This window comes from Bubalus kerabau, chromosome 3 (assembly GCF_029407905.1).
Source record: "Bubalus kerabau isolate K-KA32 ecotype Philippines breed swamp buffalo chromosome 3, PCC_UOA_SB_1v2, whole genome shotgun sequence".
Classification (NCBI taxonomy): domain Eukaryota; kingdom Metazoa; phylum Chordata; class Mammalia; order Artiodactyla; family Bovidae; genus Bubalus; species Bubalus kerabau.
Genome location: NC_073626.1, coordinates 71,969,869 through 71,988,566, shown reverse-complemented (window position 1 = coordinate 71,988,566; position 18,698 = coordinate 71,969,869). Strand labels below are relative to the sequence as shown.

The 18,698-nt window shown below is 39.7% G+C and overlaps 1 protein-coding gene and 1 pseudogene across 3 annotated transcripts in view; one reads left to right on the top strand and one right to left on the bottom strand.

The window, feature by feature from the left end:
- The window catches only part of PLEKHA3 (pleckstrin homology domain containing A3), a 29,177-nt gene that overhangs the window by 3,145 nt on the left and 7,334 nt on the right, over window positions 1–18,698 (top strand). For all 3 annotated transcript variants that reach the window (XM_055572096.1, XM_055572095.1, XM_055572098.1), the window contains exons 2-6: window positions 3,185–3,301; window positions 8,637–8,792; window positions 11,113–11,249; window positions 12,746–12,910; window positions 18,418–18,461. In XM_055572096.1, coding sequence (XP_055428071.1) covers window positions 3,185–3,301; window positions 8,637–8,792; window positions 11,113–11,249; window positions 12,746–12,910; window positions 18,418–18,461 — 619 coding nt within the window. The remainder of the gene's footprint in view (window positions 1–3,184; window positions 3,302–8,636; window positions 8,793–11,112; window positions 11,250–12,745; window positions 12,911–18,417; window positions 18,462–18,698) is intronic.
- Window positions 4,060–4,515, bottom strand: LOC129647986 (40S ribosomal protein S26-like; annotated as a pseudogene).

The window sequence follows — 18,698 nt, the reverse complement described above, 5'->3', positions numbered from 1 at the left end:
ACTCTCGTGGATAAGCTGCATATCTCTCCTCTCATGTGTGCGCTCAGTCGCTCAGTTGTGTCTGACTCTTCAACTCCATGGACCACCAGGCCCCTCTGTCCATGGAATTTTCCAGGCAGGAATACTAGAGTAGGTAGCCATTTCCTCCTCCCGGGGATCTTCCCAACCCAGGGATTGAACCCACCTCTCCTGCATTACAGGCGGGTTCTTTACCACTGAGCCACCTGGGAAGCCCCATACTCTCATGGGTAACAGGCAATATCTTAATTTTCTAGTATTTAATTATTCATTCACTCAATCACATTTTTTTTTTTTTTAAAGCACCTGGTATGTGCCAGGCACCTTTCCTACGTTCTGGGAATGTAGTGATGAACAAGATCAAGTTCATGTACCAATTTGCTAGGCCTCATTAAGGAATATAGTGTTTCATAAAAAGAATTTTCCAAGCATCTGAAACTTGGTTTTGGATATCCATCCCTCTGAACGATACTACCATGTTCTCTACTGTGAAATTTAATCTTTTTATGAAAACTCAGCATTGTCATTTTGAAAGCGTAACCAGTAAAGCCTTTTGGGGAGGTAAATCCTGAGTCTATGTCACGGTTTAAGAATGAATTCCCTGTCTGTCTCTGTCTTGGTACTGTTTGACCCATAAAAACTGAACTGGTTAATCATATAGCAGTCCGTGTCTAAAGTGACCAGGCTGAATGGTGATTTAATAGTCACAGAAAGAACAAGGGCAGTCATACTGCCTCCAGCATGGTCACCCTGTTATTAATCAGTGAACTGTTGTAAATCAGTGTATGCTTGATAAGATTTCAGGGAACACTTGAGTTTGATTGGAAAAAGTGGAAGTTAAGCTTCAAGGAAAGCCCTCATCCTCATCCCCACCATTGCATTGGAGCCAAATCTGTGATAAGTTGTGTTCTGTAGCACTGAATAAACACTAATTAAATGAATTATTTTCAGTGTCTAGCATTTCTGCCTGTGCTGTGTAAGCAGGGCAAAGGGAGAGGAGTGATGGGAACCCATGCTCTCACCGCAGGGTGTGCAACTTCACTGGAAGAGACTGGAATTCTTTCGGCACTCACTGTGTGCAGGGGGGTTGGTGGTGGTGTTCTGGCTGTTGTTCAGTTGCTAAGTTGTGTCCAACTCTTTGCAACCCCTGGACTGCAGCATGCCTGGCTCCCCTCTCCTTCACTGTCTCCTGGAGTTTGCTCAAACTCATGTCCATTGAGTCGGTGATGCTCTACCATTTCATCCTCTGTCTCCATCCCCTTCTCCTGCCCTCAGTCTTTCCCAGCATCAGAGTCTTCTCCAGTGAGTCAGCTCTTCACATCAGTTGGCTGAAGTACTGGAGTTTCAGCTTCACATTCAGTCCATCCAGTGAATATTCAGGGTTGATTTCCTTTAGGATTGGGACTCTCAAGAGTCTTGTCCAACACCACAATTTGAAAGCATCAGTTCTCTGATGCTCATCCTTCTTTTTGGTCCAACTCTCACATCTATTCATGACTACTGGAAAAACCGTAGCTTTGACTATATGTACCTTTGTCGGCAAAGTGATGTCTCTGCTTTTTAATATACTGTTGAAGTTTGTCATAGCTTTCCTTCCAAGGAGCAAATGTCTTTTAAATTTCATGGCTGAAGTCACCTTCTACAGTAATTTTGGAGCCCAAGAAAATAAAGTCTGTCACTGCTTCCACTTTTCCCCCATCTATTTGCCATGAAGTGATGGGACCAGATGCCATGATCTTAGTTTTTTTGAATGTTGAGTTTTAAGCCAGCTATTTCACTCTCCTCTTTCACCTTTATGAAGAGACTCTGTGGTTCCTCTTCACTTTCTGCCATTAAGGTGGTGTCATCTGCATATCTGAGGTTATTGCTATTTCTCCCAGTAATCTAGATTCCAGCCTGTGATTCATCCAGCCTGGCATTTCATGTGATGTACTCTGCATATAAGTTAAATAAGCAGAGTGACAATATACAGTCTTGTCATACTCCTTTCCCAGTTTTGAACCAGTCTATTGTTCCATGTCCAATTCTAACTGTTGCTTCTTGATCTGCATACAAGTTTCTCAGGAGACAGGTGAGGTGGTGGTTTGGTATTCACATCTCTTTAATATTTTCCACAGTTTGTTGTGATCCACACAGTCAAAGGCTTTCGTGTAGTCAATGAAGCAGATGTTTTTCTGGAATTCTCTTGCTTTCTCTATGATCCAATGAATGTTGGCAGTTTGATCTCGGGCAATTTCCTCTGCCCTTTCTAAACCCAGCTTGTACATCTGGAAGTTCTTGGCTCATGTTCTGCTGAAGCCTAACTTGAAGGATTTTGAGCATTACCTTTCTAGCATGTGAAATGAGTGCAAGTGTACCATAGTTTGAAGTTCTTAGGAGTTTGCTTAGGCAAAGTGTTTTATAGTAGAGAGGAAGATCACATTGCAGAATTAGACAGCTGGATGGCACCTGAGAGGACTTCTTGTTCAATCCACTTATTTTGAAGATTGGAAATTTTTGATATTTATTAGGTGAAAAGATTTTTCCCAGGTTATTCCACTAAAGGGCTTCCCAGGTGACTCAAGAATCTGCTTGCCAAGGCAGGAAACGTGGGTTCAATCCCTGGCTTGGGAAGATCCCCCGGAGAAGGAAATGGCAACCCTCTCCAGTTTTATTGTTTGGGAAATTCCATGGACAGAGGAGCCTGGCGGGCTGCTGTCCATGGGGTTGCAGAAGAGTTGGACACAACTTAACAACTAAACAACAACAGCAACTCAACTGAAAAATGAAAGTAGGACTGGAACTAGCATCCATGTCTTCTGTTGCTTTTTCCATTACATCATAACTCTTGTTCTGTTAGAAAAAATGAGCAGTTTGTGTTGCACTCTGTATGTAGAGCGATTATTAAAGATGGGTCTGATGGGTTGTTGATGAGAAGGTTGTGAGGCAGAATAAAGGTGTCATTCCCCATATTTATGCTGATCTAGAGGTTTCTCCAGAAATCTCTCCCAACAAAATGGAGATTGATACAAAAGTATTTTGGGCAGATCTTGGCAGTTAAAAATTTCATTGTTAGGATGTTATTTTAGAATCAAGAAATGACATGGATAGTAAATTTTGCAATCCTAGTTTTCAGTGTGATGAATGTAACTTTTTATCAATCTTTTGTTGTTTATGATCTTTGTAGGTTGGCAGCCTCGTTGGTTTGTTTTAGATAATGGAATCCTGTCCTACTATGATTCTCAAGATGACGTTTGCAAAGGAAGCAAAGGAAGTATAAAGATGGCAGTTTGTGAAATTAAAGGTAAGTGAATATATTGAATTAGATGAATCTGAAGTTAGGTAAGTGATAGTTTCTTCAGCATACTGCAAAAAGAGGAGAAAACCAGATAGGTATTTTCTAGTGCCATTTATCTCCATAGCATTCAGAAATGGTACTTAGTGTTGTTAAGCACGAGTTTTTTATGTTTCTCTCTCTATAAAAATACTTAGACATGAAATTCAAAGTACAAGTGTTAGTCTTCCAATTTGGACTTGAATAACAGTTTCTTGTGGATGCCACTTTGAGTGTCCATGCTAAGTCTACAAGTGTTTTTTGGGTTTTTTTCTCATTCTCATTGAAAGGTATTGTAAAGATTGGGAGCTCAACTCAAAGAAGATGAGGCCAGCGAACTAGATTTGTGAAGTATGAACTCAGAGTTGTAAACTCTGGTTTTTTGCTAAACTGCAGATAAGCTCTTCTGGGTTATAGAGATGTTTTCCTTTTCTTCTTTTTTTATGATCTTGTGAGTTTCCAGGAGTACTATCAGGAATATTGTAGGAAGTCCCTTTATTGGAATTTGTCTGATGTTTCCCCCATGATTAGACTGGGCTTCTGGGTTTTAGGGAGGAAGATCACAGAGGTAAAGTGCCATTCTCATCACATCGTACCAGGAGTACTTGCTACAACATGATAGCCCACTTTTTTTACCCAAAGTATAATTTCTATTTTAATTTTTTTGGAGGGTATGGTTTTTCTTCAGTGTATAAGGACCTAGCTCCTTACATGGGCTTTGGTGGAGGTCATGGGGCAGCTTCTGCAGGTCTAAACTGGGGTTGGGGTGTTTGGTCCATCTGGGCTTCACGAGAATGAGTCCTGTGCCTGTGACTGGCACAACTCATGCAGGAATGTAGTTTCAACGTAAGTACAGCTGGGGAAACACATAGGCATAGAACACTTGCTTCTGAAATGTCCCTGATGGCTGCGGCCTCTACTGTGTTTTCAGTGATGAATTTTTGAATGGCCTTAATGGTGTCGTTGGGCGCACATTGGGCAGAGCTGGTGCAGTGAATAGGCTGCATGTGGCTGTAGCCCTTTTAGGAACGGCTATTGTTCCTTCTTTTTTGGTCATCTTGGTAGTTAGGACCTGAGAGAGCTGACACATTACTCTTGACATTAACCTTGACCACCTGGCTAAAGCAGTGTCTATCAGATTTTTCTACTGTAAAGTTACCCTCCCCATTTTTTTTTTTCCCCATACTATGCTTTTTCAAAAGGGGAGAAATAAAGCAGTTTAAGTCCTGCTGTAATTTTCATAAAGGAAGGTTTTGTGGACCATTGATTCATTTGTGTGCGTAGTTGGGGTATGTGGGGTGCAGGCAGGTAGGAGAGAGCAGAGAAAATGATAATGAAAAGTATTGAATTCTTTAAAGAGAATTGAAGGAAAAGATAAAGCACTAGAGCAAGGAGTGTTAAGCCACACAGGGGTTCATGGCTACATAAGATATAGGAACACTTCACCCTGGTGGGCCTGTTACATGCATAGTCCCTGAACTATATGAGGTTTATCCCTGAACTAATTTTTTTTTTTTTTTTTATAAATCACACAAGTTTATTTTTATGAATCACACAAGAAAAGCACATTCAGAGCATGAATTTTTATTTTTAAAATGATGGTTTTATTTAATCTTATTCCTCAGATTTGATTCCAAATGAGATACTGACTCTTGTCATAAATCAAATTGCATTCAAAGTTCAAAGATTTGACAACCTTGAGGATATTTAAAGACTATTAGTGGCAGAATTCTAAGGCAACTCTAGAACTTTTTCAAGTCATGGCAGCATTTTTATTGTCCTTGTTTGTTTAAAGAGTAAGATATAGAAGTGGGCATAAATCTTCAATATTCAGCCTTATGAATGCCAAAGTACTGAATGCAATCGTGTAATTACAGTCCAAATCAAGAATTAGAATATTGTCAGCATTCCAGATGCTGGGATAATAATCATGTTCCCTGAGCCACTAATCTCTCTAAAAGGTTACCATTAATCTGACTTTTATCACCATAGATAAAGTATTGTCTGCTCTTGAGCATTTTATAAATGGAATAGATCAGTATTTTTTTGTGTGTCCGGCTTCTTTAACTAAATATTATGTTTGTGAAAGCCATCTAAATTGTTTTGTGTAACAGTCACCATTCTTATTGATATGTAATATTTTTATTGTGTGATTGGCTCTCCATTCTAGTATTGATGGGTGTTTGTTTTTTCAGTTTAGGGACTGTAATAAGTAAAGCTGCCATAAGCATTCTCATATATTTGTTTTGTTGAACATATATATGTGTTTCTGTTCAGTATATATCTAGAACTGGAGTGGAGTTGCTGAGGGAGGCATTGAATATTCATACATTCAACATTAATGGATATTAAAGAAAATGTGCTTTTCTTTGGCTCTTCCATGAGTCATGTGGGCTCTTGGTTCCCAGACCAAGGATTGAACCTGTGTCCTCTGCATTGGGAATGTGGAGTCTTAACCCCTGGACTGCCAGGAGGTCCTAGAAAAGATTATTCTTGACCTTTGTTAAAATAGTAAGGTACAAGGAAGCAGACTTAGAGATGTAGAGGGCAAGTTAGTAGTTACCACTGGGGAGCAGGGAGAGAGAAGGAGTAAAACAGGGGTAAGGGATTAAGGGGTACAAACTACTGTGTATGAAATAAATAAGCTACAAGGATATATTGTACAGCCAGGGGACGTAGCCAATATTTTATAATAACTATAAGGGAAGTAGAGGAACTGAAAGGCCTCTTGATGGGGGTAAAAGAGGAGTGAAAAAGCTGGCTTAAGACTCAGCATTCAAAAAACTAAGATCATGGCATCCAGACCCATCACTTCATGGCAAATAGATGGGGAAAAAGTGGAAGCAGTGGCAGATTTTATTTTCTTGGGTTCCAAAATCACTGTGGCAATGACTGCAGCCATGAAATTAAAAGATGCTTGCTCCTTGGAAGAATACCTATCACAAACCTAAACAATGTATTAAAAAGCAGAGATATCACTTCCCTGACAAAGGTCTATATAGTCAAAACTGTGATTTTTCCAGTAGTCATGTATGGATGTGGGAGTTGGACTATAAAGAAGGCTGAACTCCGAATAATTGATGCTTTCGAATTGTGAATTTTGCTGAAGAAGACTCTTGAGAGTCCCTTGGACAGCAAGGAGATCAAATCAGTCAGTCCTAAAGGAAATCAACCTTGAATATTCATTGGAAGAACTGATGCTTGGCTGAAGCTCCAGTACTTTGGCCACTTGATGGGAAGAGCCGACTGATTGGAAAAGACCCTGATGCTGAGAAAGATTGAGGGCAGGAGAAGGGGGTGGCAGAGGATGAGATGGTTGGATGGCATCACTGACTCACTCAATGGACATGAGTTTGAGGAAACTTGGGAGATAGTGAAGGACAGGGAAGACTGGTGTGCTGCATTCCATGGGGTTGCAAACAGTCGGACATGAGTTAGTGACCAACAACAAAATATCCAAGAATGGTCTTTATAAGTAGAATAATAGGATAACAAAACTTTTGTGGCACTTATTTGCCATTGTACACTGAGCATCTGGTCAGTATTTTCAGTAATTGATCATCTAAGTTAGGGCTTCTGCCAAACTTTCTGGGCTCCTCATCATTTGACTCCACCCAGCTTGTTTATTCATGAATATATCATTTTGTAATCCAACACAAGGCTCTATTTAGGCCTGTCTCCTGATATCCTCAGTACATATTGTGTTCAGTTCGTTATCTAGGCCTTTTCTTGTGCTATTTTTCTCTTAACCAGGTTCTGCTGTCATCAGATCCTTCTTAAACTTTTTCACTTTCTGCTGCTGCTTACCTTTCGTTGTAATCACACATGATGTCTCTGTACCAAAGAGTTCAACATTTCAGTGCTTTATTTTTAGCATTTTAGTTTGTTGCCTGGATAAAATTATTTCCTCTGTTAGAGCAAAGACACCTTTTTTTCCCTCTTCTATCTTCCCCTCCACAAGCACTGCTCTGAGCAGAGTAAATATTTGTTGATTAATGAAAATGTAACAGAAATTAATCTTACAGCAAAGATTGAGGATTGGCTCAGTATAATTCTTGGTTAGCTTTCTTTTGTCTGAGATCTAGGGTGGGGGTAGTGTAGGAGAGGAGGAGATCTTTGAAGAGGAGATCTTCAAAATGCTCATGTTTTCCCGGTTATTATGAGATGCTCATTGCTTGAGGACTATTGTTCTGATGGAAGGTTACTTTACTTAACCATTTATTGCACTTTATGCCAAGAAAAGCTCAACATTCAGAAAATTAAGATCATGGCATCTGGTCCCATCACTTCATGGGAAATAGATGGGGAAACAGTGGAAACAGTGCAGACTTTATTTTTTGGTGCTCCAAAGTCACTGCAGGTGGTGATTGCAGTCATGAAATTAAAAGACGCTTACTCCTTGGAAGGAAAGTTATGACCAACCTAGATAGCCTATTAAAAAGCAGAGATATTACTTTGCCAACAAAGGTCCGTCTAGTCAAGGCTATGGTTTTTCCTGTGGTCATGTATGGATGTGAGAGTTGGACTGTGAAGAAAGCTGAGCGCCGAAGAATTGCTGCTTTTGAACTGTGGTGTTGGAGAAGACTCTTGAGAGTCCCTTGGACTGCAAGGAGATCTAACCAGTCCATCCTAAAGGAGACCAGTCCTGGGTGTTCACTGGAAGGACTGATGCTGAGGCTGAAACTCCAGTACTTTGGCCACCTCATGCGAAGAGTTGATTCATTGGAAAAGACTCTGATGCTGGGAGGGATTGGGGGCAGGAAGAGAAGGGGACGACAGAGGATGAGAGGGCTGGATGACATCACTGACTTGAAACACATGAGTTTGGGTGAACTCCGGGAGTTGGTGATGGACAGGGAGGCCTGGCGTGCTGCGATTCATGGGGTCGCAAAGAGGGACACGACTGAGCGACTGAACTGAACTGAATTGATCCTAGGTTTGGGTGGGGGGTGGGGAGTGTTCCAAAACACAAACTGCTTTCAGAGAAATTAGTAAAAAGTATAGGAAGTGTGGCAGTGGTACAGGTGGTCCCAAGGGAGGGAGTTCTTAGATCTCGCATTCAGTAGTTAATTTGTTGGCTGTTTTCTCTTCATATGCTGCCACCACTTGACTGCCCACCTGGGTATATGTGAGAATGGTGGCTTAGAGGGTGCCCCTGGATAGCCCCTTAGGGAGGTGGTACTGCCTGCATCTTGAATCAAAGTTTGTTGTTTTAGGTCTCAAATTTCTAACAGTAAGTGATGATTTGATTTTCCCCAAATTACTTAAGTCCGTGACTGTATCTCGCCTTTGTTTATCATCATAGTCCATTCAGCTGACAACACGAGAATGGAATTAATCATTCCAGGAGAGCAGCATTTCTACATGAAGGCAGTGAATGCAGCCGAGAGACAGAGGTGGCTGGTTGCTCTGGGGAGCTCCAAAGCCTGTTTGACTGATACAAGGACTAAAAAAGAAAAAGGTAACTATACATTTTTCCTTCATGGTGGAAATATTTTTTAAACGTAAATGTAAATTGTTATGTTCATTTATAGTAATTCATTCCAGATAAATAATCAGAAATGTTGATCTGTGTACATAAATGTTCATTATAATGAAAAATTTCTAACTATTGCCAAGGTTTAAATTTAGGGGAAAGGTTCAGTAAACTATATAGTGCTTCTATAGGCTGATATATTATGTAGCCTGTAAAATGTTTAGGAGGGATTTTGATGATGTGAGGAAATGCCCAAAGTCATATAATAATTAATTAAAAAGAGCAATATTCAAAATTACATAGCCATTCCTTGGCCAGCTCAGGAAAAATATGTAAGTATTGGTCAAGTTCTTACCTTTGCAAAGGGAATTTGTGGAAGAAGACTCGCTTTTCACTTTACCCTGTGGCTGTACCTTTTGACTTTACCGTGTTCACATATTGCCAATTCAAAAGCCAAGCAAGGGAATTCCATTGCAGTCCAGTGGCTAGGGCTTACTGCTTTCACTGCCATGGCCCCAAGTTCAAGCCCTGGTCAGGAAACTAAAATCCCCTAAGCCTTGCAGCAAGGCCAAAAAGAAAAATAAAAAGCCAAGCAAATAATTTATGGTATTAGTTATGTGCAAATATAATGTGAAAATAATAACAGTATTTATATCTTGGTTGTGAGATTGCAGGGTTTTTTTCTATATATTTTTTATTACATATTTTTTGTTTCTCAAAAATTTTCAGAGTATGTATTACTTCTATAATTAAAAACAGTAGAAGTTATTTAAATTAGTGAAAGCAACTAAATATGGATATTGCAAAATGAAGGCTAAGGGTTGAATTTAAATACTTTTCAGATATATGGAAGAACATCATGGATAAAGTATGGTTAAGGGTAGGATAAGAGAAAATGAGTCGTCAGAATAGCCACAAGATAGAAACAACCCAAATGTTTATAGTTGGGTGAATGGGTAAGCACAGTATGATATGTACATACAGTGGAATATTATTCAGCCTTGTAAAGGAAGGAAATTCCGATGAATCCTACATTGATGAATGTTGAATATATGCTAAATGAAATAAGCCAGTCACAAAAGGACAAATATTGTATAATTCCACATCTGTGTCTTTGTTTCATAGAGACAGAAAGAATGGTGATTTCTAGGGATTAAGGGAGCGGGGAAAGGGGAGTTAGTGTTTAATGTGTGTAGAGTTTCAGTTGGGAAAATGAAAACATTTTGCAGATGGATGGTAGTAATGGTTGTATAATAATGTGCATGGTCTTAATGCCATTGAATTGTATATTTAAAAATGGTTAAAATAGTAAATTTTGTTATATATATGTGTGTGTGTGTGTATATATAATGTAACTACAATAAAAAAGAAAAAATGGCCTTAAACTTGGGTAGAAATTAACTTACGTTAGGTTAAATGGGCAGCCAGATCTGAGCTGCTGTGGTCCACTCTGGCTACCGGGGCTCTGTGGCTAGCACAAAGCAGTGCCACTGGCTCCAGGAATACGCAGAAGCACCAGGACCGCTGTGTGCGCTACTTTTCCTTTCTCCGCTGCCTACACATCTATTTAGAAGATATTGCTAAGTGAGTGGCTAAGATTATGGCTGATGTTTAGTGTGTCTGGAGATAATAAAGAAAAGTAGGTTCTTAGTTGAAACAGATTCTTAAAACAATATTATGTGAAAATAAAGCTGTGAAAGGAACAAAAGAAAATAAATAAATGCTTACATAGAGCAGTTTAACAACATAAAAGTTAAAAACTCCTATATACCGAAATACAATAAAGAAAAGTGAAAGACAGCTGAAAGATCTTGAAAAATATCTGTAGTATTTTGAATGGATGAAAGATTGCTAATATTAATGCATAAGCACTTTTACAAATTTTCAATTTATTTATTATTAAGAGAAAAACAAAAATCAGAACTGGAAAAAGGACTGTAAAGGACAACTGCAAAGGACAAGAAAAGCCAATTTACAAAAAAAGAAATACAATCACTTATTAAATGAAAGATGAATAGCGGAATGGAAATATCCTGTATAAGGCATTCATTGTCATCAGCTCCTCTCTGGAAATTAGTCTACCTAAACTTCGTGTCAGATATATGACTCCCAGCTTTTTCTAGTTATCCAAAAAGATGATGTTTCCTCTAAAGGGCAAAACTTTACATTCTATTTTCAAGATCTCATACCTTCTAAGCTATAGGTACTTATATCTATTGCCTTACTTTTTAATGATTCCATTTTGTTGCTTAGCCCCTAAAATATGAAAATGGTCTGTTTGAATGTTTGCACGTGTTCCTTTCAGAAATAAGTGAAACCAGTGAGTCTCTGAAAACCAAAATGTCTGAACTTCGCCTCTACTGTGACCTCCTAATGAAGCAAGTTCATACGATCCAAGAGTTTGTTCACCACGATGAGAGTCATTCATCGCTCAGCATAGAGGTACATCCAAGACGGCCCTTTCCTGTCTGATTGTGCTTTCCTGCATACACGGTGGGTGAGCACCGTCACGTAAGGTGACTGAGGAAAACTTTCAAGACAAGTTATTCTCAGCTTCAGACCTCTTGTACTGTAGACTCTCTGGAAACATGTATGATCTTTTAGATTTGGTCTGTAGAACCAGAATAAAGCAGCAGGCAGTACATCTCTCCAAGGAATCAAGGTCTGTCTTTGTAGCCAGTTGATAATTTGATGGGTGGGGTGGGGAAGAAGCATTACAGGCTCTGTTCCCTTGACTGACTGCCTGAGTTCACTGGACAGCTGCTATGTTCTTTCTTTTGTAATAAGGTTCTAGCTTAGCTATTGAGGGTTAATAATTTGGCTTTATAAAAGAACTTGAAAAAAAATCCTCTTAGAACAGTGATGTAAGAATCAAAATTCAGATTTATGAGACCTGTCTATGAAATAGTCTCATTCTTTCTGATAAGGTAGGACAGTGAGCCTTATTGCTTGCTCTCTGGGTGAAAGGCCAGCATGGTTCCCAGTCCCCTTTTGCCTGACTTGGGAGAAGTGGAACACGAAACCTTCCTGCTTCTACTGTGGCCTTCTGCTGGGGAAGGATCGTGGCAGTTGTCTCTGGATGTAGGTATGTTAAACTTGAAGGCGCTTGCTGCTTCATTGCAGGCTCTCCAGAGGCAGGTGCCCTCGCATCCGCTCCAGTGGCTCAGGGACAGTGTTAGGGACCCAGTCTTGTTTCTTCCTTCCATTCTGCCATTCTTGGTGTGTTGGTTTTTTCTCCTCATGCTGAGCCTTCTATGCTACTGCAAGGTCTCATAGAAGCAGGAGGCAGTGGGTGGCCATGGTAGAGAGAGAGAGAGAGACTCTCTACCTTGGCTTCATCAGAGGATGAAAATTCCAGAACCCCAGCAGACTTCTCATTATCTTTTTAGTCTGAGTCAGTGGAAACTAGGAAAAATGAGTATTTGACAAAGGATCGTGGAATCGACATGACTGACTTATACCAGTCTATATTCATCCCCCAGGAGCAGGACACTCTGCTGTCTTACAAAAAACCTTGGAGTTTGTATTCTACCAAGGGGGAAATGGTAATGTGCAGGAGGGAGACATGAATTCTGCCTGCCTCTTCAGTCATTGTCTCCACTACTGTGATCACTTTTGGAATTCTGATACTTAGAGGCTTACAGTCTAGGTTAGGTTTTTTTAAGATAAATTTTTGTACACAGTTTTTCAATATGATGCTTGGTTTAAGTGTAAGAGTTATTTTTTCATGGAGTCTAATTTCATATATTGTTTGCCTGAGAGAGAATTTTTATTCGTTCACTGATTTAGTTTTCTAAGGTAATGTATTTTAAATAGATTTGAACATAATCTAATAAGGTGTCCATTGAAGGTAATGATTATTACTTGATTATAAGATGGTATATGAATCCACGTAATTGTGTATGAGTCTGTTAAACTCTTTGCATATTATTTTTCAGAACATGAATGAAGCTTCTTCTCTACTTAGTGCCACGTGTAATACATTCATCACGACGCTTGAGGAATGTGTGAAGATAGCAAATGCCAAGTTTAAACCCGAGATGTTTCAGCTGTCCCATCCGGACCCCTTAGTTTCTCCTGTGTCACCTTCCCCTGTTCAAATGGTTAGGACTTGTGGTTTTTCTACCAATGATCTTGCATGTAGCTTTGTTTTTGTGTTTATTTCTAAGGCTGGAAACAGGCAGTGGGAGGGAAAGAGTCAACAGGTTGAATTTCTTTTGACTGTACTCAGATTTTGTATGGGAGCCTCTCAGTTGACAGGCTCAGTGTGTGCCAGGGTCCTGACCCCCTCTCTTTGGAAGGGCTGTGCCATTTATCCCAGCATACCAAGAAAATACAGAGCTCTGGGGAGCTGTGACATTCAAGATTGGGAAGCATGCTTCTATCTGGTAAAAGCACTGCAAGAGGGTGATGACTTACTCATAAGGGGTTAAAATTAAGCAGATCTTTAAAAGAGTTGTAAGAGTTTGAAACACCATGTAGTCGGCATTTGAATTTGAACCTTCCAAAGGGGCAAGGTACTTAATCTCTCTGGACTTTATTTTTCTCATCTCTAAAATACATGTGTTATTTTTACATCAGAGGAGATCTAACCTGTTTAAATGTTAGGTTAAACATTAGGTTCTTACTCCGAACAGCAAGTACTCTTTTTGCCAAGGGTGGTGGCTTCATTGAGCTTTTCAAGGTAATAAACTTACTCGAGCATGCTGTGGGGGAACTTGGAGATGAGATAAGTTTTGATGATGGCTCAGAGGATAAAGCATTTGCCTGCCATGTGGGAGACCCGGGTTTGATCCCTGGGTTGGGAAGATCCCCTGGAGAAGGAAATGGCAACCCACTCCAGTATTCTTGCCTGGAGAATCCCATGGACAGAGGAGCCTGGTGGGCTGCAGTCCACGGGGTCACAAAGAGTGGGACACGACTGAGCGACTTCTTCTCTACATTTTTTCAAATCAAACTATTTTCATGAGCCCTTTTTTAGGAGGAAGAATGCCACCTGGCTTATATTTTAGCAGTTACCTGAAGGCTTAAATGTTGGCAGAAATAATAGGGTACAATTTATTCTAAGATTTTCTTACCCACCACAGCAAATTTAATGATATGAGAATTAGTAACGATTATTACTTATATTTATTTAGATTGTGGGTGCATACTAAGTTGCTTCATTCGCATCCAACTCTTTGCAACCCTGTGGACTGTAGCCCACCAGGCTTCTGTGTCCATGGGATTCTCCAATCAAGACTACGGGAGTAGTATTATGGGTTGCCATGTCCTTCTCCAGGGGATCCTCCCAACCCAGGGATCGAACCTGCATCTCTCAGTCTCCTGCATTAGCAGGCAGGTTCTTTACCAGGAGTGCCACCTGGGAAGCCCCACTTATTTATTTATTTATTTTTTTAATTTTATTTTATTTTTAAACTTTACAAAATTGTATTAGTTTTGCCAAATATCAAAATGAATCCGCCACAGGTATACATGTGTTCCCCATCCTGAACCCTCCTCCCTCCTCCCTCCCCATACCATCCCTCTGGGTCGTCCCAGTGCACTAGCCCCAAGCATCCAGTATCGTGCATTGAACCTGGACTGGCAAGGAAGCCCCACTTAGATCATAGTTTTCTAATTAATTTATGGTGGACTAACAGCATTCTCTGAGATAAGTGTACCATGAAAGTGAGTTTTATGGCCAGATTAGTCTGGGAGTGCTAGGTTAAGTTAAACAAATTGGGTTTCTCTGTCATAGGACTTCTTCAGTTCAGTTCAGTTGCTCAGTCTTGTCCGACTCTTTGCGACCCCATGAATCGCAGCCCACCAGGCCTCCCTGTCCATAACCAGCTCCCAGAGTTTACCCAAACTCATGTCCATCGAGTCAGTGGTGCCATCCAGCCATCTCATCCTCTGTCGTCCCCTTCTCCTCCTGCCTCCAATCCCTCCCAGCATCAGGGTCTTTTCCAATGAGTCAGCCCTTCACATGAGGTGGCCAAAGTATTGGCGTTTCAGCTTCAGCATCAGTCCTTCCAGTGAACACCCAGGACTGATCTCCTTTAGAATGGACTTGTTGGATCTCCTTGCAGTCCGAGGGACTCTCAAGAGTCTTCTCCAACACCACAGTTCAAAAGCAGCAATTCTTCGGCACTCAGCTTTCTTCACAGTCCAACTCTCACATCCGTACATGACCACTGGAAAAACCATAGCCTTGACTAGACGGACCTTTGTTGGCAAAGTAATGTCTCTGCTTTTGAATATGCTATCTAGGTTGGTCATAACTTTCCTTCCAAGAAGTAAGCATCTTTTAATTTCATGGCTGCACTCACCATCTGCAGTGATTTTGGAGCCCCGAAAAATAAAGTCTGCACTGTTTCCACTGTTTCCCCATCTATTTGCCATGAAGTGATGGGACTGGATGCCATGATCTTAGTTTTCTGAATGTTGAGCTCTAAGCCAACTTTTTCACTCTCCTCTTTCACTTTCAAGAGGCTTTTTAGTTCCTCTTCACTTTCTACCATAAGGGTGGTATCATCTGCATATCTGAGGTTACTGATATCTTTCCCGGCAATCTTGATTCCAGCTTGTGCTTCTTCCAGCCCAGCATTTCTCATGATGTACTCTGCATATAAGTTAAGTAAGCAGGGTGACAATATTACAGCCTTGACGTACTCCTTTTCCTATTTGGAACCAGTCTGTTGTTCCATGTCTAGTTGTAACTGTTGCTTCCTGACCTGCATATAGATTTCTCAAGAGGCAGGTCAGGTGGTCTAGTATTCCCATCTCTTTCAGAATTTTCCACAGTTTATTGTGATCCACACAGTCAAAGGCTTTGGCATAGTCAATACAGCAGAAATAGATGTTTTTATGGAACTCTTGCTTTTTCAATGGTCCAGCAGATGTTGGCAATTTGATCTCTGGTTCCTCTGCCTTTTCTAAAACCAGCTTGAACATCTGGAAGTTCACGGTTCACATATTGCTGAAGCCTGGCTTGGAGAATTTTGAACATTACTTTACTAGCATGTGAGATGAGTGCAATTGTGTGGTAGTTTGAGCATCCTTTGGCATTGCCTTTCTTTGGGATTGGAATGAAAACTGACCTTTTCCAGTCCTGTGGCCACTGCTGAGTTTTCCAAATTTGCTGGCATATTGAGTGCAGCACTTTCACAGCATCATCTTTCATGATTTGGAATAGCTCAACTGGAATTCCATCACCTCCACTAGCTTTGTTCATAGTGATGCTTTCTAAGGCCCACTTGACTTCACATTCCAGGATGTCTGGCTCTAGGTGAGTGATCACACCATTGTGATTATCTGGGTCGTGAAGATCTTTTTGGTACAGTTCTTTTGTGTATTCTTGCCCCCTCTTCTTAATATCTTCTGCTTCTGTTAGGTCCGTACCATTTCTGTCCTTTATTGAGCCCATCTTTGCATGAAATGTTCCCTTGGTATCTCTCATTTTCTTGAAGAGATCTCTAGTCTTTCCCATTCTGTTGTTTTCCTCTATTTCTTTGCACTGATCGCTGAGGAAGGCTTTCTTACCTCTCCTTGCTATTCTTTGGAACTCTAGAACCTCTTTTATGCTCAAGTGCATGTGACTCTCTGAGGAGAGGTGGTGTGTTTCTGAAATTTATTTGATGGTTGAACCCTTCTGTATATTTTTAAATAACAACTCACAGGATTGTAGCGTTTGATAGAATGCAGTTTGACAGTGTTGCTTTTTAGAGCAATTTTAGGTATACTGTGAACTGCTAAATAACATTATAATTGAACAGAAAACCCTAATCTTTTGGGATGGATGTAGTGTGTTCCTGAGCTTGATATACAAGGGGTACACAGTACTTTTTTTAAGGTGTCAATTATTTTTGTATAAGATATTTTGTTTTATAGAGTCAAATATAATGAAAACACCTCAGACCTACCTGATTTCTGCATCAAACTTCTGAGGAAAATGCTTTCTGTTAGAAATATTCTATAGTCCAGAGAAGTCATATGTGTATTTTATGTAAACCATAACTGTCTCTTTTAAACTAAAGTCTTTTATCAGTGGAAACATTACAAAAAAATCCAATAAATAATCCAGAAAGTGTTGGTTAGAGGTTACTTATTTTTGCTCACTGTGCCATTTTACTTTATTCTTAAAGCAAAAATTGTGGCTTATGGTAAATAGTTCTGGAGACACATAGCATAGAATGTAAGGTCAGATAGTCTTCAAGGGGAATTTTTCTTTTTTTTTTAATGACATGAGTAAATGAAAAAGCTGAAAGATCTGAGAATTCCAAAATTAACTTGATCTTTGTAACTGCTTAGCATAGTTAATCTCATGTCTCTCTTTAAATTAGCTTGCATTCAGTTATATCTCAAATCATCATGGAAGTTTAAACACTTGTCATTTTTGATCCATAAATTGAGTGATAATTGTAGTGGGAGTGTTGCTGGGTGAGTAATCCTAAAGGAAGTGATTTCTCTTAAAGCAGCTGTTAATGTCCAGTTGCATCTTTATTTTAATCATATTAAGTATCCCTGGACTACAAGTTGGATGGGTCTTAATTCTCATTTCAACAGGGATTTCTCAGAGCAACTGTAGAAGGGCTTTATGTAACACAACTGTTAGACTTGAACTTACTTCTAAGACTTTTGAGCTCCTGTATTTAAAGGAAGCATCCTTAGTTTTAGTAAAAAGTTTGCTTTTTTGATAACTTGCCAAGCATTGAAATAATCTACTTAGCTGCTTCTGTCTTCTGGGGGGAGTAGGTTAAATTGTGTTTTGTATTTTTCATAATAACTTTCTGATGAATCAGATTTTATTTATTTATATTTTAAGTATATGATTTTAGAAACCTAGTCAAGGCTTAGGGTTTCTCTTCTGATTTCTTTAAAGGCTTGAATTATTAATGCTGTTTTCCATGAAAACCACCCACACTTTGGAACATCTGTGTAATAGCTATGTGAATAATGAATGGCAAGGAGAAGCTCTGCCTTTTAAAAAAGAGAGAGACATTTATTAGACTGTTTTCTTTTCTGACTTTCTAAATACTTCTTTTCATCACAAATAGTGTGATTTTCTTTGAGGGGTCTAGTTAGGTATACTGTTTTATATATATTTATATGTATACACGTGTGTGTGCGCGCGCGCGCGTGTGCATGCATGCTAAGTCGCTTCAGTCGTGTCCGACTCTTTGCAACCCTATGGGCCGTAGCCAGCCAGGCTCCTCTGTCCATGGGATTCTCCAGGCAAGAATACTGGAGTGGGTTGCCGTACCCTCCTCTAGGGAATCTTCCTGATCCAGGGGTTGAACCCGTGTCTATTATGTCTGCTGCATTGGCAGGCGGGTTCTTTACCACTGATGCCACCTAGATACATATATAAAATAAAATTTGGTTTTTAATATTGAGAAAATAATCCAGCATGTTTTTGTATGCTTTGAGAAAGATTTCAGTTATTAGTTACTAGGGAGAAAGCTTTGTCTTGTGCTAATGTTACTTGAGTCTGTAAAAAACAAATTTTTTGGCCAGCTGTCTTTTCTTTGAGTAAATTTATGTTAATTATCATCACCATAATAATATATTAGAGCTGTCTTGTTCTACTTGACCTGTGATTAAGCTTATTTTCTTTTAAAATTTCTAGATGAAGCGTTCTGTCAGCCATCCTGGTTCTTGCAGTACAGAGAGGTAAAATAACCTTTTCTTTTGACCAAATTCTCTCAAAATCCTACCTACTTAGGGAAATTTTTTTTGTCTTTCATAAAATAGAATGTAAACTCTGTATGGGCAGAGTCTTGTTCTGATTTGCTCATCACTGTTTCTCTTACTGCTTAGTATAGAGCCTGGCCCCACTAGATAGTCAGTAAAGAACAATAATGAATGAATAAAATTGCCAGTAAGGTAAGCAACTTGCCAGCTATCATA